Below are 19,620 nucleotides of genomic sequence, written 5' to 3' on the forward strand. Positions count from 1 at the left end.
TGTAGCCATAAACAAAGGTTACCGTGAGGGAGATGTTCTCCGATAGAATAGAAACCCCACAAGTAACTGATTGAGCAGTTGCATCATAGATAACCAGAAGGACTCTCGGGTCCCAAACACTGATTGATCTTTATAACTAGTTGTCACAGTTATCCAATACAAGTCACATGTATACTGAAATAAAATATAATTATCGAGTAAATAAATAAATCATAGTTGAAGTATTATGGTTAATGGCTCGAAGAGGACATTTGGGCCAAAAAGAGTCTTAAATAGTTGGCTAATGACTTTTACACCTCTCCCGCCGAGTAAAAGCCGTTTTAATTAAAATCTTTATTACAAACTCACACGTGTCTCCGAGGATGTAGGAGCGGCCGAGAGTTGACTTGACTCATTCAACTTTCCCACTATTTAATAAGAAAGTAGTCTCGAGATGCTCTGGTGGGCCTATATATCATCATTTGTATTGGGCTTATCTATGGGCCTATGCATATAAAATGAAACACGAGATGATTTCCTTGAACCTGTTTCATCCAAGAGAAACTATATTATTGGTAAAGATGATTTCCTTGAAAATGGATAGATTAGACGATGCTATTAAACGATTGATTAACATGTGTCAAAGTTACATTGTCATTTCCCTTTGTACTTTGCTAACAAGTTAGTATTTCACACAATTTTTAGAAGCATATATTTATATACGTTTATGTCAACATTTCAGGGTACTTTATGGATGGTAATTCGTCCATTATTTTTTTGGTTATAGAGATCAAGCACAAGAAGAAGAAGAAAAAGAAGAAAGCAAGAATCAGTAGAACAATAATAAGATGTATACATATTACAATAAAGCAACTACATCATGCCAGAAACAGACAACAACAACAAGAAGGAGAACATGCATCAAACAACAGCAAAAGAATAAGAAACATTACAAACATGTGCAAACAAAGTGTGTGAGAGAAAGACGGTAATGTGTTGTGTGGCAGAAGCTAAAGAGCTTAGCTTCTCACTTGGAAGGTGGTGGAGTGAAGAAAGGGATGGTAGGAATGCTAGTGGGAATATTAAAAGGGAAATTGTTTGGAATGTTAAATGGGAAATTAGGAATGTTGATTTGTGGGAAGTTTGGGATATTAATGGGTTGTGTTGGGTTAGGCAATGAAGGTATCTGTGTGCTCGGTAATGGTGGAAGTGTTGTTGGTTGAGGAAGAGTTGGCTGAGGAAGCGAAGAAGGCATTGGTGGTGGCATTGTGGGTTTAGGAAGAGGTGGCAACGTTGTTGTAACCGGTGGCTGAGTCGCTGGTGTTGATTGGAGAAGATGGCGACGAGCAGATAGACCGGTGAATAAGCTTGTGAATGTCACTGCAATGACAAGGGATGATAACCAGGAGACCATTTTTTGGGATTTTGGGTTTTTGCTGTACTAGAGAGAGAGAGAGAGGAGGGGGTTCGTGTTTTTTGGGATTGATTGTGAGTGAAGATGGAGTGGATATGAAGGAGTTTGTGCGTATTTATAGAGGAGTTAATTAGGGTTTGAAGTTTGATGAGAAGTAGGTGAGGGAGGATTGAAGAAATTATTTTTGGTGCAACTTACTAACACTTACTTGTTCCACAAGAAAGACTTCTTGACCAGAAGCCACTATGACATTAGCCCTTAATCTTTGTTGACCAACCTTAGGTTGAAAGTGTTTTTAAAATCTGATAGAAAATCCTGCTTGATTTTATTTATCATATTATATTTTTCCAATATAATATTATCAAACATATTTTCATATGAAAAATTATATACGTCTGCAAACGAAGTGTGTGAGATCACACATAGATGGTAATGTGTTCTACACTGGTTATTAATTTAGGTAATTAGATTAAATATTAAAGAAGTCACACATTGGTTAACATTATTAGAAAACATATATATTTTTTTTTTTTTTTGTCGACTAGAAAACATATATTTATAGATGTGTTAACTAAAGAAGTTAACTGGCAAAGACTGGCTCATGTCTTCCTTTATAGAGTTAGTCTTCAGTCTTTGGATCTATACAGACCCATCACCTTATCAAGATTCATGAACTTCAGTCTCATCAGCAATTGACAACCTTGTAGGATGATTTGTGCAAAATCTGTGCTTTATGTGAACAAAATACATACAAGATTACCAAGAGAAAACCTTTTTTCTTCTTCATGTCTCACCTGTAATAAACAAGCCTTATCAACACTAGTACACTAGAATAGTGGATGAAATCAAAATCTTTAAGTGTAATAGTGATGGATGAGATAAATAATCTGCAACTCTTTACAAATTTATTTAAAGAAAAAGGAAACTTAAATCTGAATTCTGGTGGGAAATAAACAAAATTTTGAATTCTATGTTAACATCTGATTTTGGTCAAGGAACTCTTCATAAGCAGAAGATCCACTAGAAGAGTCACTTTCATATCGATCTTCTTCCTTAGGAGACAAAGTAGGCGAGAGCTGAAGCTTTTTAGAACCTGTAACACAACAGAGAAAGTTTTATCTCTTATATTTGGTTTTGCAACTTCATAACAAAATGATATTTGATTATATATAAGAAACCCAAATTACCTTTAGTAGTGTTTTGGTTTTGGAACTTCTTAGAGTGACGCCTGATGAGTTTCTTAGCTTTAGTAATAGTCAACTGTCTTGCAAAAGGAGAGAAGTCTGCTTCATTGTCACTCCACTCCCCTGGGAAGCTTTCTTCTGCTTCTCCTCTCATTGTTCTAAGCACAAACTTCTTAGCCTTTCGCCTTTGTGTATTGAAGATACCTCTAATGGATGTGACAAACCCATCACCAGCATTGTCACCAGGACGCTTCACTAATCCTCCTGAATCTGGATCTAACCTCCCTGACTCGTCCTTGTCTTTCAAACTGTTCTCTTCTTTTGGAACATGTGTCTTGTCTTTGAACTTCTTCATCTACAAAACACAATTAAAATGACTCAGTGACACATCAAGACATATGCATTATGATTGCTGACTGTTGTGTAAGTGGTCTTACTTGCATTCCGGTTACTGACTTGAGGACTCCCCATATGATATGCTTCTTAACTCGAGAGAATAGTCTCCTCCATGTTCCACTGAACTCTTCCCGATGGAATGTGTCCATCAACAGCTTCATATCATTAACAACAAATCTTGAACCCTCATAAGTGATCAACAACTCCACCTAGTTCAAAACCAAAATATTACCATGTATAAGTTTATTAGTACCCTAAGAACCTTTTGCTTGCTTAGATGAGTTAAACCAAGTGACAATACCTGACTTATCTTGATGGTTTGGAACTGCATTATCTTCTGTGGCCTCGACTTCTTGTCTTCCACTGACTTCTCCGTCTTCTTCTCTTCATGAACCGAACGGCCAGCCTTGGCAGTTTTTGAATCCTTGAGCTTGCTTTTTGATGACTCACCCTGATGCTCCATGGACTGTAGAACAAGCTCATTAGCTACAGATTCCGCCACAGTTTCCTCCCATGTTCTGTCAAAAGAGGATGTTCTTCTCAGCTCTGCCCCTGAGCTACGGATCGATCTTGACTTTTGATTCTTTGAACCCTGAAAACATTTCAAGAAAATACACATTAATATTTAAAGAAATGATACTAATAATGTAAGTAAAGAAAGGAAGGAGAAAAGCATCACCTGGCCTAGATCAGATGTAGAGAGCAACGCTGCTGCTTCTTGAGCAAACGAGCCTTTCCTGACTCGCCTAGAACCCGCTGTTGTTGACACCTTCCAGACTTCCTAGGAGCATACAAAAACAAAAGCGTGAGTGAGTCATAACATAACTTTAGAGCATCCCATTAGCTACTAAAATAGATGAGAAAACATAAATAAAACCTCTCTTCTATGGGAATGTTGCTCCTCTCCTGGGAAGATATACTCCCACATCATTGTGTACATTGCTTCCGTCAAATGGATTTTAAGAGGATAGATTTCGACCTATCAACCAAACACAAGATAACTTCAGTCTTTGCAATAACCTAAGCGTCTTGGCTCTTGTAAGATAGAGAAGGACTTGCCTTGAAAAGTTCATAAGGAGCTTGTCCGTCTTTTGGGATTCCTTGTCTTGCATCTACCTGTAGCATCACTTTACTGCATATAGTAGTATGGCAAGAGAATCTCTTAGTTACAAGCATAACACATTATTTTTTAAATACTAGGAGGTTCGGGGCCGAAGCCTGTAATCCCTCCAAACACTAAACTTATGTAATATTAGTTTTGAACAAACGGTCACTCGAACCGGGGACCTCTGACACAATGGTCAAAGGTATTTTCCAGTTGAGCTAATGACCTCTGGTTTTATGATTATTATAAGTCCCTAAAGATGTGTAAAAAATAAAGGAAGGAACTCACTCGCCCCATTCTGGAGGAGGGTTCCATGCAGAAAGAACAGTATCACACTTGGCATTAGGCAAACAGTTCCTCAGCACAAAGTATCTTGTTGTGAACTGTGCAATCCCAATATCTCTCAAGTCCCGGTTAAAATCATAAATCTGCAAGCAATGTGAAACATTTTTGAGACTTTCTTTCCAAAAATAGAAAGAAAAACAGACTTGATAGTCTAAGTAGAACATCGTGGACTTACCATATTGTGAATCTCAACCTCAGAGAACGTTTTGCCATCTAAAACCATAGACCAAACAACTTTGCTTATCTGCAAGGAAATGCGCATAGCAGAGGATGGTCTTTTGTTCTTATCCTTCTCCAGCAACCTTAGCTCTGCAGCATTCTTCACTGCTACCCTCAGTGCTGTATACGCCGCCTTCCTTGATTGTCTCACATCTAGATACCCTTTTCTCAATTCCTCCACCTACATATGATATGCTTAGTCCAATGCATAAAAATAAATATATATATTAACTTTTACAGAACTATTTTCCTCACCAGTATTGGCCTCCCACAAGTTATCATCCATAAAATGTCAGTTTCCTTTTCAAGACTTTTGTTTCTTGAGTTACTTTCCTTCTGTGTCAACTTCCTTATATCATCAAGAAGCAACATCTTATCCCTCTCTTTATGTTCAAGTTCGACTTTCGCAAGTTCTACTTCCTCCACTCCATCAGGAACCACCTCATCGATTTCCTCTTCACCTTCATCTTCTTCTTCACCAGAAAGTTTCAAACTATCATTCTGAGGCCTGAATGTAATAGTAATAAGATAGAGTCAGAAGGGGATACATTACAACCACAAAAAGAGATGTTAATCTACACTTACTTTGGTAACCTTGCAAACAAAAGATTGGACAAAACATCCAACATAACTTGAAACTGACGTGATGTCATCGACGCTGTAATGTTACGTGAGTTGAAAGTAAGCTCTTTCAGTGGCTTCACCTGTATCATATAACGGTAATATATAAGTATCTTATTCAAACAATGATACTAAAGAAATAAAATATTTTGCTCTATTTCATAAAATTTTAAGAATTTTTTCACGCATATTAAAAAAATCATTTAAAAACTATGTTGTACCTTCTATTCATACATTAAATATTTTTTTCCTAATTAATACATTAAAACAATAAAGTTAAAACTGTATTTTATTTGAACTTCTGCATTGAAAATATAAAACAATGAACAAAAAATAAACTCTAAAACACACTTTTTATGAAACATAGGGAGTTATACTGTAGATGTTTTACCTTTAGGTCGGGACTAACACCTTTGTGTCTAATGTATTGAAAGTACATGTCACACGGCATGAAAACCCTTTCAAGCAATGCGCCAGTACGCTTTGCCTTTGGAGAGCTTTTTCTAATCTTTGGTAGCCATTGCACTCCAGCTCCTGGATCAACATCTGTAGGTGCCACATGAGCTTGTACATGCTCCAACATCATGGACACTTCATGACGTGTCCAAGTCATGTCAGTGCCATCATTTTCGGGAGTTTTATCAGGTTCATTCTCATTTTGAACTGCTTTCTCAATCATGTCATACCCAACATGAACAACCGAATGAAATGATCGTGCCAGAACACGGCCACTAGCAGCAGCCAGCAAAAACCTACCCTGATAAGTGTAGTTAACATGCACAATCATCTTAGTTGTGGTAATACTTTACTAGATAATATCAATATTAAAAATCGGTTTTGGCGGCAAATCAGTCATAAACAAAACAATTTTTCTTCAACTTTTTTTCTTTCAAATCTGTCTAGGCGGAGCCTAGTCACTAATCTCCTATATAGCACCAACTACCGCCTAGCGATCTCTTGAACATTGTATAATACTTTACAATATAACGCATGTACAAGTTTGACATGTATTTTTAAGGCATATAGCGGAAGTAATATTATTAAGACTAAAGTTTGAACTCTATATACTTACATTAACGTCTTCAGAATGGAGATTGAACTGTGGCTCAATAACATTCACCATAAAATGCCGAGTTCCTTCTTCCTCTGAACCACTTGTGGCTTCTGCACCAAGACAAATAATCAATGATTAAGCATAAGATTTGCTTGCAAAACATATTGAGAGGAGTCACTGAGACTTTACCAAGTGGGAAAGATGCAAAGTTCTCTGTTTTGATTGGTTCTTTTGAAGGTGATGAAACAACTTCCACAGGCTCCTTAGCTTGGGAAGTGGGATTCTCATCTTGAGGAGCTTCTGATTCAGAACTCTTCTGGTTACCCTCAAGTAACTTTCTCTGAGCATACTGACGTGATGGAGAAGGCTTATGAGGTTGAAATGCTTTGGACATCCCACCAACAAAAGCTAAAACAGCATCTCTGTTCTCTATGTTCCACAACAGTTTCAGACCATAAACAAAGATACGCTGACAGTTGTCTGCTATCACCACATTAAACCCATCATCATCACTAGGATCAGAATGTGAGTTCTCCTGATCACTCTCACTATCTTTCTCATTTGTAGGTTTAGCATCAACTTTCTCACGGTATATCTTCCCTTCCTCTTTCCACACCATCATTCTCTCCGGGTCAGCCTTAGGAGCTTGCCTCCTTATAGTAAAGTAGTCTGACGAAAATAGAAACCCTTCATCAGGATGCTTCTCAGGGCCATCACTAGCTTTACCAGTTGATCCAGACTGTGAGCTTGTCCTTGTCATCTTAACTGCCTCATGATCCTTTTTAATAAAGGCTTTAGGTACATGTAGGTCTATTCCTTGGTAAACAGGGTCAAGAGTCTGACGCACGCAATCAAAAGTGAAAACTTGGTTGCCACGGCTCAAGCACATTTCAAATTTAAGCTTGGACATGTTAAACGTCAAGCCTCTCGCAGGGTTCTCAGGATCAAGCGTCTTATGGTTTATACAGATTGGTGAAACATCTGCACGGAGCATAAACTCTGTCATCACTCTATCCATAGACAAGTTCCCTGATCTTGGGATTCTTGGAACACCAAAACGTGGCCATCTAGAGAAAGTGCGGATCTTGAGAGGAGGAAGATAGTTCATGTTCCAGAATCTGATCAACCATGCCATATCATGAGCAGCAATGTTTAAAGTAGGTGGTGGAATAGACCCTTTCTTAGGCTTCAACTCGGAAGGGTTGTGTCTCTCAGGTCTTAAGGTGAAGTCAAAGCGTAGGGAAAGAGAAGTAGACCTAAAAGGATCATAGATAAACTCACGAGCCTTACCTTCAACAGGTAGAGCATAGAGATAATGATTCATTGGACTTCCAGACTCGCATTCCCAGTCCATCCTGACTTCAAGACTGAACCGTGGAGCCTCAAGGAAAGGGTAGCTTGCTGGACAAGGCGGTGCGTTAGGGTAACGTTTAGCTAAACTTTCGAAACTGGTCATGTAAATTTTCATTTCATCAGCAGAGAAGTGCACACGGCCGTCCGATTGCTGGATCTCCACGGCCGCAGAGGTCATCTCAAGCTTGTCATGTTTCTCATAAGGGTCGGGACTAGCGAGAATAGTCCACTTTGTCTTGGAAAACGACAAGGTTGTGTTTCCATGGACGTAGTTTCTCATTTCATCCCACCATGGTAAGCTCTTCTCCTTTTTGGGAGGAAGAATAAGGCCAGGGCCCTTGAGACTTAGGTTAGCTCTGCGGAGAGCAACGGTGAAGGAATAGCTTAGATCAGTAAGCACTGGTTCATATCCAACTCCAAAAGAGACCTCTCCTTTCTCAAAATGTAGAGGTAAGTCCAAGTATGTTTTCATTCCAGGTGTTGTTCCACCAGCTGAACGAAGCATCAGCACCTTTCTCCATCTTCCTATGAACACCTCATGGAGTACTTGAGGCTGAAAAGCTGTTGCCTAATGTAAAGAAAAAAAGTTATATGAGTAAGAGTAAAGAACCTAAAAGGCACAAAGTCTTAAAGAGAGAAGGAAAGGAGGTTAAGACCAGAGGCATAGTATTTTATTTTCCCATTTAAACCAAACATGGTATGATATACTCCTTCCGTCCCATAAAGATGAATCTTTAAAGAAAATTTTCTTTTTTCAAAACGCGTATTTAATAAGATAAAAATAATATTTGATCAAAATTATTGTTCTAAAATTATAAAAATTATTTTTACACATAAATCAAGATATTTATGGTTGTACACTAATCATTTTTTAATGTGCCAAAAATTTTACCATCATGGAAAGGAGGGAGTAACTATTTTTCGAAATAACCTCGCTATAGACCAAAGCTTAGTTTAAATATATAGACAGTTGACAAAAAAACTTGAAAGAGACAAGAGTTAATCTGTTACCTGCTGAGCCAACACAAGACGGCCTTCACATTTACCCAAAGCTGTTGAGAGAAGTGGAAATGTATAATCTCTTATCTGAACAACAAGAGTTCCAGTTTTCAACACAAGATTGCTTCCATAAAACCTTGAAAACGGTATGTCCTTTTCTTGAGATATAGGATCAAGATTCCTAACCATTTCAATCATCCCATCATCACCACCACTGATAGCAGTTAAACTTAGATCCAAATCAGTAACAGAAACACTAAGAAGAGATCTCCTAGTTGTACTCATCTTAAAACCAGCTTGAAACCCTTCTTTACAAGCACCTGAACCCTCTGCAGGTTTCAAACTCTGACAAGACTTGTAATATGACTCAAACGACTGCTTATATAGCTTTTCCTTCAACGCACTCATAGCCACTGGATCTTCCACGTCTACTTCTTCTCCCTCGAAAGAAATCTTCTTCTTCTCACCACCACCATCTGATGACTCTTCTCCTTCTGCTTTAGAGACTTGAGAGGATCCACTAGAAATCAACTCATCAAGAAACTTGGACCGCACGGCTAACTCACAAGCCTCTTTCCTCAAGAGATGATAATGCTCATCAAGCCAGCCTTGAAGCGGCTCTTCCTCAATATCAAATCCTAACTTCCTGATCCCGAATCTTACACGACCAAACTTCTTCGAACCAGGTTTCTTACTTGATGTGGTGGAGCTTTCCTTTTTAACAGGAAAGATGAGTTTGTTTGTAGCGTTGGTCACAAGCTTCAAAGCCCTAATCATCTCTTCAACAGCATCATCGATAGCGCGGAGCTGAAGCCTGAAGGGCATACATATACGCATATCAAGTCCTTGAACCACCCAATCCCACGGAGCTCCTGAAGCATTTGAAGGTATGCGTGAGATCTGCACCCTACTGCTTTTGAATATCCTACACCCACAGAAACCAAGCATGAACCCTTCCAAGAGCACACCGATACGCACATTCTCCGAGAAGATGGACTGGATCTGCACCTCAGCTTCAACACCATCACCTGCCTCAGCAGATATCTTTAACATCTCTATGTCAACAGCGAATATAGCTTCCTTCTTCTTTGGCTTATCAACAGAACTTGTAGTAGAAGTAGTAGTTGGTGGCTGCTCTTCAGGGCTTTTGTTGCCTTGCTGCTTAAGTTTCTGAGTTGAGACAAGTGACTTCAAACGCAGACCAAGCTCAACCATTGATATGTGCAAATCAGGCTCCCATCTAACCACAATACTAGCAGCGCTGAAGAGAGAGCATATTGCAACTTCTTTAACACCGCCAATACGACGCACAAACTTTGCGTTTTGGATGTCGCAAAGTGTTACTCTTGAAACTGGATGAGGCTCGTCTAAAAACTCCTGGTAGACTGACTTTGCGTTCTCGAGTTCGACCTGTGTAGACTGAATCTCTTTGTTTAGTGTGAAACCGAACTTGAGTAACTCAAATGATATCAAGTACTTTAGCTTCTCATGTTCCTTGGACAAAGTAGAGCTAACGGTAGCGGTTCTTGGCGTTCCATCAGCTGAAACGCTTATTACAACTCTACCACCTTGTGAACCGTAGTTGACACGTTTAGGATCTTCAATGACTGTACTGTCCAGGCTTGAGTCTCCAGAGAAGTTTAGAGAGAAACGTTCAACGTTGAGTTTCAAGAGCTGAGTCCCCTTTCCTGATGATGGCTTCTTCGGCTTGTGTGGTTGCGTGTTCTTGTTGCTAGCACCGGTTAAACGTTTGACGAAACCTTGTATCGACATTGCGTTTACCACAAGCGTTTCGAAGCTCTTGTAAGAAAACAAGAGAGAGATTTCGGACACGTTGGCCACCATTGTCTGTTTACCTAAAGAACCGCCAGCTTCCTCTTTCTTGCCACTTTCTAGTTTGACTTTTCTTATACTGATTAATGAACCTGAAGGTGACTCCAAACCAAAGAGGCTTTCGTTCAGACACCCTCCTTGTTCATCCACCATGCATAAACTCAGTTCATTAAGCTCCAATTGCACACATGTTCCCTTACTTGACATATTATTTGCAGTGACCAGTAATGAATCTGAGGAGAGCTGCAAGAACACACATGCAATGAAAAATCAGTTTTTAAAATTGAGAGATTCTTGTTAATGCTAATACTTACTTGGTAGATAGGAGAGCTTTCTAGATTGTACAGCACAATCTTCACATCAGGGATTGAAGTAGCACACTTCCACACAACAGGCTTAAAACCACTAGATTCTGGTTTTGGAATGGTAGGTTTTTCCTCTTTGAGAACAATCTTTTTCTTCTTAGAGAAGTGCAAACGCAACAACGGCTCGAATCTCGCCATTATAACGTTGCACATTATACCTCCCAGCTTTACTTCAACCTCAGCTCTAACAGGGGAAGATTCCTAAGAGTACACCAAGATCAGGTGAATATAGATGCAACATGTGCAAAGTAGATACAAGCATTGCATGTATATCAGAGGACTCACTTGCACTGGACAATACACCTTGGAGGAAACTTCAAGTTTTGACATCTCCAAGACAGAAACTTCTGATTCTCTAATAAGCTGAAATGAATATGAAATTTAAAAGGCAGCATTAGAAGATGGTACATATGGAAAAAAAAAAACGAAAAAATCCAATGGTTTGGTAATAAGAAAACTTCTCATTTTTGCGTACATGCATCTTCTGGAGTTCTATGACAACATCAAGACATGGTTCTTCCTTGCCCTTTTCACTGGATTGAGATTTGGCACTTTTCAAATGAAGCCCTGTTATGCTATTCGCCATAGAAAAATCATGTTCTTGATGCACAAATCTGATATCAAGCTTTGACAAACCAAATGATACCTAACCACATAAATTCAAAGGCATGGGTAAGCAATTTATCTAAATGAATATTGACTATAATGCACTAACACCTCTCTAAAAATTTAAAAGAAAAATTACTCACTTTCTCAGGGAGTTTTGGAGCATGCTTTGCAACCAAAACATTCACTGGTTGCTTTGGAGGTTTTTCTGAACCTGTGTGACTAGAACTTGATCCAATCACTTCACCAGTGGAAGTAGCACTTGTTGAGGATTTATTTTTCGTCAACATCATCTCATTGAGGTTTAAAATAGTATCAGATATATCTACTTCAACGTTCTTTATACTTGAGCTTGAGTGTCTGCTCCAAGAAGATCCACAAAATGGCAAACCATGAATATCAAAATATACATGGAGTTCACTATATGCAGTAGATGATAATGAATATGTGTAACCATATGTAGAAAGTACCTATTATGACCAAATTCGCAGGAGAAGGAAACTTTTTCGCAATGAATAGAAGGCGAAGAAGAGCCCTCTGATGTTTGCTTAGCGAGGAGAATGTCACCGTTCATGTCAGTTGAATGAGTGGAAGTAACAACATGTGGTTCACCAATTTGTACAGATATCGGCAGGAGGTACAATTTGATGAAAAAGCTTGCTGATCCTCTGTCCTTGGATAAATCAAGCTCAAGCTCCTTGATCTCTGCTCTTGCTTTAGGTGTCTGCAATGATTTAACATTAAATATAAGCACAGAAAAAAAAAACTATTGTATGTTGGCTCAATGATGTTACTTCTAGTATATATTCCTATAGCTAAACAGTTTGGCTGGTAGCGTAACTATCATTCATGATGCTTTCATTACTACTATTTCAACAAGATGGAATGAAATGGAATTATATAGAGCATGAAGCAGTTTACCTGCACAGTGATATTTGTCATAGAAACCGAAAAGAATCTACCGATATTAGCGAGTAGCATCAACTTCCCTTTGCCACCACCACCACCAGAGCCAGACTTGCGAGTTTTGGATTTACGAGGGCGTTTACTCGAGCTGGAGGGTGGTCTAGTGACGATTTTGAGGTCACATATAGAGAATATGACTTTAGGGTCTTGGATAAAAGCCGTCGCACAAAGTTCAACTAGAGATTGACTTAGATTAGCTTTAAATTCTCCTACGGATATAGACTCAATAGAACCCTGTAAATTAATCAACAAGAAACAAACATTCTTGTTACAAAATAAAGATGAATTGATCTTGACTTTTGAGTTACAAAATGGAGAACATTAATACAAACCTTTTTGAAATGCAATACAACATTTTTCAAGCAGTTCCATCCATCAAACTGAAAGTCGAGAGTTATTCCAGCGAAATTCCGCAGTATCCAAGGGAGTGACCTAGTAGAGGAAGTTTGATGAGGTTCCAAAAGATAAAAAAAAAAAAACTCAACTAAAATGATAGGAGAAACCAACGAATAATAATAACAAGATTCAATAGCTGATTATTCTATAACATATCGTTCTACCAAATTCTAACTAAAGTAAACAAGCAAATAGATTATATAAGTTGTTGAGCAACGAGATTAAACTACTCAAACAATTGCCCTAACACAGGTTGAGATTAATTAACAAAAAAAAACTTCAACTAAACTCAAATCAGAAAGTGGCAAGACATCATGGAAACGATTTCAACATCAAAACATAGAGAAAGAAGAGCAAACATACTTGAAGAAAGCCCAAACGAGGGCGACGATCACAACGATCATGGTCACCAAAGTAAGCATCATGATTTTTGTTTCTCTTTTCAGCTTCGTCTTTGGTCCTAAAATATTATAAGTTTAACCATTAAAGACCACAAATCGATCAGAATTCTCAACCACAAATTCTCCAAAGTCAGAACGACAGATCTGATATTAATCTCAAAAAAATTCCTCCTATAAAAACATTGAAAGCTCTCGATTGAAATTCTCTCTCGACTGTTACAGGATCATACATAAATGCTGCTATTAAATTCTGATTTCTTGTTATAAAATCTATCCAAAAGCAGAGATCATCATCACCCTGAGAGAAAGATGAATCTCCAATAGAAAGAGAGGACGAGAAACAAAAAAACAAAAACGTAAATTTGAGGTTAACAAAAATCACAAAAATAATAATACAAAACCATCCAACGACACTGCACGTCTTACTCCTTCTCTTTAGATCTTTCTTACAAAACTCACACGTGTGACGTGTCACCGAGGATGTCGGAGTGTCCCCAGAGTTGACTCTTGACTTTTTCAATTTTCCTCGACTTTCTAAATGTCGTCCCCCCGGGCGGGAAATAGTCTATAAGTAAATTATATTTTGAAATCGCAATAAGATTTTATAATATTCTGTTAATCTACGGAGATATGAATTTATCAAAAAAGTTTTCTTATTTTTTATTAATTTATCATAAAATTAGTTTATAGAATATTAATTTACTGATGTTATAGCCCTTAAATAACAAAATATAATTTGTAAATGAAGTTTAGTTTAATTTCTTTGTTTTGTAGTAGTAATAAAGAGAGTGGCTGACTTACGTTTGTGGAAAAGAAAGATATTTGGTTGGTTGGCTTCACCTTTACGATTTGCATTAATTAACCAGTAGTAGTAGTTCATTGATAAGTGATCTTCGGGAAAATAATTAAATTCATTTGGACTTGAGAAATCCAATAAACAATTTCCCATTGTAAATGTGACTTAAAAATGATTAATGATATATCTTACTGGGCCTACCTGGGGCTTATTTTATGATTATTACCCAAAGTTTAGCAATCCTGGTTTACCAAGTAAACCGGTGATTTTCAAAAAAGAACCGGTTAACATAAAACAGACCTTCACAATAGATTCCATCGTCGCTTTCAGTTGTAAACCCTCAGACTTTAGTTGTTGGGTTTGGCGTTTGTAACAAGGTAATTGCTCAAGCTTTCTCCACATCTCTTATTGCTTCTACTGATTCTATTCTATTTTAGGGGTTTCCTTTTCATAGTTTTATGTCTTTTTTACGGACAAAGTTGTTTAAAATTTTGGATGTTTGAAGCAGGGACTGTTTTGTTTGATGGATCGTATCAGCAATCTACCAGACGAGCTTCTTTGTCACGTCTTGTCTTTCCTTCCGACAAAGAACGCTGCTTTGACTTCGGTTCTCTCAAAGAGATGGCTCAATCTCTGGAAACTTGTCCCTAATCTTGACATTGATGACTCTTTGTCTTTCTTCATCCTCAAGATGGTAAAGGTGAAAGGAAAGAGATTCGTCAGAGCTTTATTGATTTTGTGGACAGGGTCTTGGCTATGCAGGGTGACTCTCCTATCAACAACTTCGCCCTAAAGTGTATCTCTGGCCGTGTCCATGTAGATATTATGAACCGTTGGATATGTAACGTGTTGGAGCGTGGTGTCTCAGACCTCAGTCTTTACACTGATTTTGCCAAGGATCTCGATTATTATCTTTATCCTCTGCCTCAAGAGATGTTTGTTAGTAGCACACTAGTTAAGCTATCGCTGAGAAGCGAAAGCTGTGTTGATTGGTACTTCAGAGACATGGGCTCTTCTTTGCCAATATGTAGATGAAGCGAGTAAGAGAGCCAAATAATGATTTGTTAGAGGGTGATGATGAGGTTCTCCAATTTGGCAATGTGGTGAAGCTCATGAATGGCATACGAAATGTTCAGAGACTTACCTTAACCTCTGATACTCTTGAGGTCAGTTTTTTATTCTTTCTATTGTGTATAGTACTTGTGAAACAGTAGTTGCATAATGTATAGTTTGTGTGTTTCAGGAGCTTTCTCAGTGTTGTGATTCAATGCCAGTGTTCAACAACCTCAAGTTCTTGTGACGAGGGTCGAGGATGGCAAGCAATGCCAGCTCTTCTAAGGAACTGTCCACATTTGGAAACTATAATCATTAAGGTAGAATTGTTAACAATGGAAACTACATTTGTTTTTTTACTTAAATTAAACATTGTGTCTGCTTGCTTTCAGGGTTTATTACACTATGTAACAGATGAATGTGGGGATGCTTGTCCCTGCATTTCCCGGGAAGACAGAGGTCGTTCACTCAGGTCTTGTCCAGTGAAGAGGTTGGAGATTCAAGGGTTTCGTGGAACAATGAAAGAGATGAACGTGATTAAGCATTTCTTGGAGTATTTTCCGTGTTTGAATAGGGTAGACGTATTTATTGAAGAGAATGATCCTACACAGCTCAGAAACTATCAAGTGGCTGAACTGATCATAGATATGTTCGAACTCTACAACAAGTTGTGGCCGAGTTGCAATGTCAAGCTCCTAGTGAGTGATTTCTTGGATGCGAAATGGTCTGCACAAGGACATATCTGAAGAAGAAAACTTGGCCATCTCAAACCAAAACCTTGATATGTTTTTTACCTTTTGTCAGAGTTTCTTCTTTGGTCTTGTCATCTTTGTCATGTGATTTCTCAACATGAATCTTAATCAGACAACTTGGCTTGAAAGCCATCTCAAACCAAAACCAATTGGTAAATATTAATTTTTTAAAATCTTTTGCTAGAGTTTCTTCTTTGCCTTTGGCCTTGCACATACAGTACCTTTAACCTCGGCATTGTAAATGTTGTAGGCGACTCTTTAGCCAACACTGACTGAATATAAGGCATCGACTAGACTCTTTCCGTACCTTCCATAACGAAATGGGCTTTGAAATTGGCCCATTGTGATTTTTGGTTTTTAGTAACTGTCACTGTTGTATGATTCGTGGAAAGAAGTGTCAGTGAGTACAGAGTAGGGTCTGTCGAGGCCTAAAATAGCAAAAAGGTTAGGGGCATTGTTACTCAGTGGCTGGGATGGTCACTCTGACACTTTGACCAATCAAAACCCAAAAGAGAACAGTCCCGTGCGGCCCATACTGTTCTTTTTTTTTTAAATGATTTATTGAAGTGTTTCAATCTCGGTTTTGTTTAGCACTCATGTATGCATCCATCTACTCTATTAAAATAGAGTCCTATTTGAAAATTACCTTGGCATAATTTCTTTTGAACTTATTGAAAATGTTGGGACTTATCTATTAATAAACGTTTCTATTATTTCTATATTTATCACTCTAATCTACTAATATTAAATATGTACATCTATATTAAAACTGTGGATGCTTAACAGAGTTTTGAAATTAGAAATCCTAATTCCAATTTCTGGGTTGTGTCGAGAGGAAAGAAGATGATATCTCAATTGTTTTTTTTTTTGATATCTCAGTTTTTGGGTCATACTAGATTGGGATCTCAGTCTGTTCTTCGGAAGCTCCTGCAAATACATGACGTTTCATGGTAAAATCATGGCTAGGAACAAAGCTAAGAAAAATTAAAAAAAATGAGAGATTTTCGAGAAGATTTAAGGACAAGGACACTTCTTTCAATGGCAACCAAATTTTATATTGTGCGTCGATTACGAGTAGGATTGTTTCAAATCCAGAGACAGATGGAAGAGATGGCAAATCAGAGGAATGAATCGACGAGTGAAGGAAAGACAGGACAATATTGCGAAGTGCTGGATCTGATGAGAGGTAGGTTTCGTTGACATATCGGGTTGGATCCTGTACCAGTAGCCGGACTGCAAAGAAAAATTATGCACGTAAATCATCTATGTAACTGCAAATCCAAAGTCGGTTTTTTATTGTTTGATGAGGATATGCTTAAAGCAATATAAAACCCAGAAAAACTCTTTGATTTTTTTTGCTGTCTTCTCATGTGTTGGACTTGGAGCTTTCAGATTCTATATATCATCATCGGATGTTGTAATAACAAATCGGAATGTTTGGACCGTATGTTTTTTTATTAGCTACTTTGTGTGTGTTAGTTTTGTTCTGTGCTTTGAGTTTTCATTTGATTGATTCGGTGAATCCACATTATTGTCCAATAAAAATTTGGTAAAATAATCATTTCAAAATACTTAAAATGATGTTACGAGACTATCAACTTTTTTTATCTCACTGATGCATGTTCTCAGTTACCTTAAATTTAATTTGGATCCTCTCAAAGAAACAAGACATTGACACTGGACATCGACCTAAGAATTTGTTCTTGACAGGTACCAGAGACGCTCCAAAAAGATGGGATCTCTAAAATGAGTGCACTGCCAAAGAGTGATGCTCCTCTTATCACCCCAACGACCTTGCCTAGGCTGATGGGTTTGTCTTTAGCTTCCTAACAAGGTTCGATATGATGGCTTCTCAAGGCATTGTTAGATGCAACTGGTGGCCTTTTGAGGATTCAACAACTTACTGGTAAGCCAGCCGGAATCTTCAATAGCACTGGGTGTCAAGGTCGTGGTCATGAAACCGCAATTGCTTCGGTGTTTACTTGTGTTGTCATTGGCTTCTAACACAATTTTTTTTTTAATTTGTAATCTTTGTAAGCAGGAGTCAAAACTGTCTTCAGAACTAATTCTATTTTTATAAATCTTGATCTCATGCCAGTTATGCAAAAATAAGAATCTTTTTCATTTTTTTATTTCTTAGCATAAGAATCAAGATATATGTTTATAACTACATGTTTGGTTGCTGACAGTTATAGCATACGGTGAGTTAGTTTTTCGTCACTTTTAACTCATTTTTTCAGGTATGAAGAACAAAAAAAAACAAATTCAGAAAGATCAAAGTTTAACTTCTTCGTATGAACAAGATAATAACATTTTCTTTTTTTCAGTTACAAAAAAAAAAAAACAAGATAATAACACTATCATACAAATTCTAACTAACCCCTTTGCTGAGCCCGACAAAACTTCAAGAAAATACAAATGATTAAGACCTTAATCATAAACATGAATGAAAGTTCCATATTTTTATTTAGATTCACATGTTCAAATTAAATTCGAAATTTTATAAGGCTCCTAATATTATTATTTGAACCAAATTAAAAACCAAAACAACCAAACATAAATCAAACCTAATTTCATAAATAACCAAGTGGTTTCTATAATTTTCGAAGCAAAACTAAAAACTACAACCGAATTGAAACCAAACCGAAAACTAAAAATACAATCTGGAAGCGAACCAAGAGAGTCGTTCATGTGAACAAACATATATCTTAATAAAGTTATCAACAAAAAATAATCCGCGCTTTTAAGCGCGGGTTCTATCCTAGTCCTTCCTTATGGCGTGGATTGTATGACATGATGGATGTTCAATCGAATTTTACGTAACCAAAAAACATACAAATAAAACATTAGTTGGTCAATCTAACCAGAGAAAAGACAATTCTTTAAATTATCGTAATAAACCTAAATTAGAAACCAAAAAATTCATTATATAAAAATAGGTGTATTAAAAATTGTATTTGAAAAGATTCAGTTTCCATAAATTTTAGATGAATCAGAAAAGTTATCATGATTTTAGTCTAGAGTACATTACCAAGCAAAATCATATAATTTGGATATTTTTATATTTTTAACTACGAAATCCCACAAAAATTTAAAATCATATTGATTTTTCTAAAATTTATGATTTAAAATATTTCTAATAGAAATATATTTTAACATATGTTTTAATATCACAGGTTTACTAATACTAATTTTTTTTAAAATTACAGCTGAATAACTAATAATTTATCATTTTAATACAAATTACTCTAGTTTTTAAATTTAGTACATTCTCCTAATTTGGATTGTTCAATGAAACCTTAGAAGATACGTAAATGGTATAATCAATTAAGATTTTTTGTCTATTTTGAGTTAAAATGATAAAAATTAACAAGACAAAAAATTACAGCTGAATAACTAATAATTTATCATTTTAATACAAATTACTCTAGTTTTTAAATTTAGTACATTCTCCTAATTTGGATTGTTCAGTGAAACCTTAGAAGATACGTAAATGATATAATCAATTAAGATTTTTTGTCTATTTTGAGTTAAAATGATAAAAATTAACAAGACATTAAATTTCTAAAATACATTGATCGAAATAGATATCCAAATGGTTTGATTTCAAAATCATTCCAACACAAGATTAGTATAATTGTATGTATCGTTAAAGTAGTTATCTTATCGAATATTATCGAGAACAATTTCAAAAAAATACGTTCAACAGAAGAAAAAAATTGTTAGGAAAGTAAGCTTCTATATTTTCAAAAAGAAGATTTTGTTAGAATCAAATAGTAATTT

The 19,620-nt window shown here is 36.8% G+C and overlaps 2 protein-coding genes and 1 pseudogene across 2 annotated transcripts; 1 reads left to right on the top strand and 2 right to left on the bottom strand.

Annotated features, from left to right (window-relative positions):
* Nucleotides 1–792: 792 nt before the first annotated feature.
* LOC103864360 (extensin-like) lies at nucleotides 793–1,739 on the bottom strand. The gene has a single exon (XM_009142115.2). It carries the CDS (start codon nucleotides 1,391–1,393, stop codon nucleotides 1,007–1,009), a length of 387 nt encoding a protein of 128 aa, XP_009140363.1. The 5' UTR covers nucleotides 1,394–1,739; the 3' UTR covers nucleotides 793–1,006.
* Nucleotides 1,740–2,226: 487 nt separating this feature from the next.
* On the bottom strand, nucleotides 2,227–13,574 carry LOC103864361 (protein KINKY POLLEN). Its single transcript, XM_009142116.3, has 23 exons — nucleotides 13,199–13,574; nucleotides 12,772–12,871; nucleotides 12,395–12,673; nucleotides 11,944–12,197; nucleotides 11,617–11,833; nucleotides 11,343–11,513; nucleotides 11,153–11,230; nucleotides 10,817–11,068; nucleotides 8,682–10,745; nucleotides 6,507–8,238; nucleotides 6,336–6,427; nucleotides 5,655–6,020; nucleotides 5,228–5,346; nucleotides 4,898–5,150; nucleotides 4,599–4,823; nucleotides 4,367–4,506; nucleotides 4,033–4,105; nucleotides 3,851–3,952; nucleotides 3,653–3,754; nucleotides 3,275–3,565; nucleotides 3,015–3,182; nucleotides 2,581–2,932; nucleotides 2,227–2,486 (listed from the first exon to the last, which is right to left on the bottom strand). Exons 1-23 carry the CDS (start codon nucleotides 13,258–13,260, stop codon nucleotides 2,362–2,364), a joined length of 7,617 nt encoding a protein of 2,538 aa, XP_009140364.2. The 5' UTR covers nucleotides 13,261–13,574; the 3' UTR covers nucleotides 2,227–2,361.
* A 540-nt stretch (nucleotides 13,575–14,114) lies between these two features.
* LOC103864362 lies at nucleotides 14,115–16,020 on the top strand (annotated as a pseudogene).
* Nucleotides 16,021–19,620: the final 3,600 nt, after the last annotated feature.

The sequence above is a fragment of the Brassica rapa genome, chromosome A04 (genome assembly GCF_000309985.2).
Source record: "Brassica rapa cultivar Chiifu-401-42 chromosome A04, CAAS_Brap_v3.01, whole genome shotgun sequence".
NCBI classification, from domain to species: domain Eukaryota; kingdom Viridiplantae; phylum Streptophyta; class Magnoliopsida; order Brassicales; family Brassicaceae; genus Brassica; species Brassica rapa.

What these genes read in the sequence shown, in the direction of transcription:
- LOC103864361 (XM_009142116.3), bottom strand. Translation starts at nt 13,260, where the DNA reads ATGATGCTTACTTTGGTGACCATGATCGTTGTGATCGTCGCCCTCGTT. An exon ending in TTGTATTGCATTTCAAAAAG is followed by an intron (nt 12,674 to 12,771) that starts GTTTGTATTAAT and finishes ATTAATTTACAG; the next exon opens with GGTTCTATTGAGTCTATATC. An exon ending in TGCGAATTTGGTCATAATAG is followed by an intron (nt 11,834 to 11,943) that starts GTACTTTCTACA and finishes TTCTTGGAGCAG; the next exon opens with ACACTCAAGCTCAAGTATAA.
- LOC103864360 (XM_009142115.2), bottom strand. Translation starts at nt 1,393, where the DNA reads ATGGTCTCCTGGTTATCATCCCTTGTCATTGCAGTGACATTCACAAGC.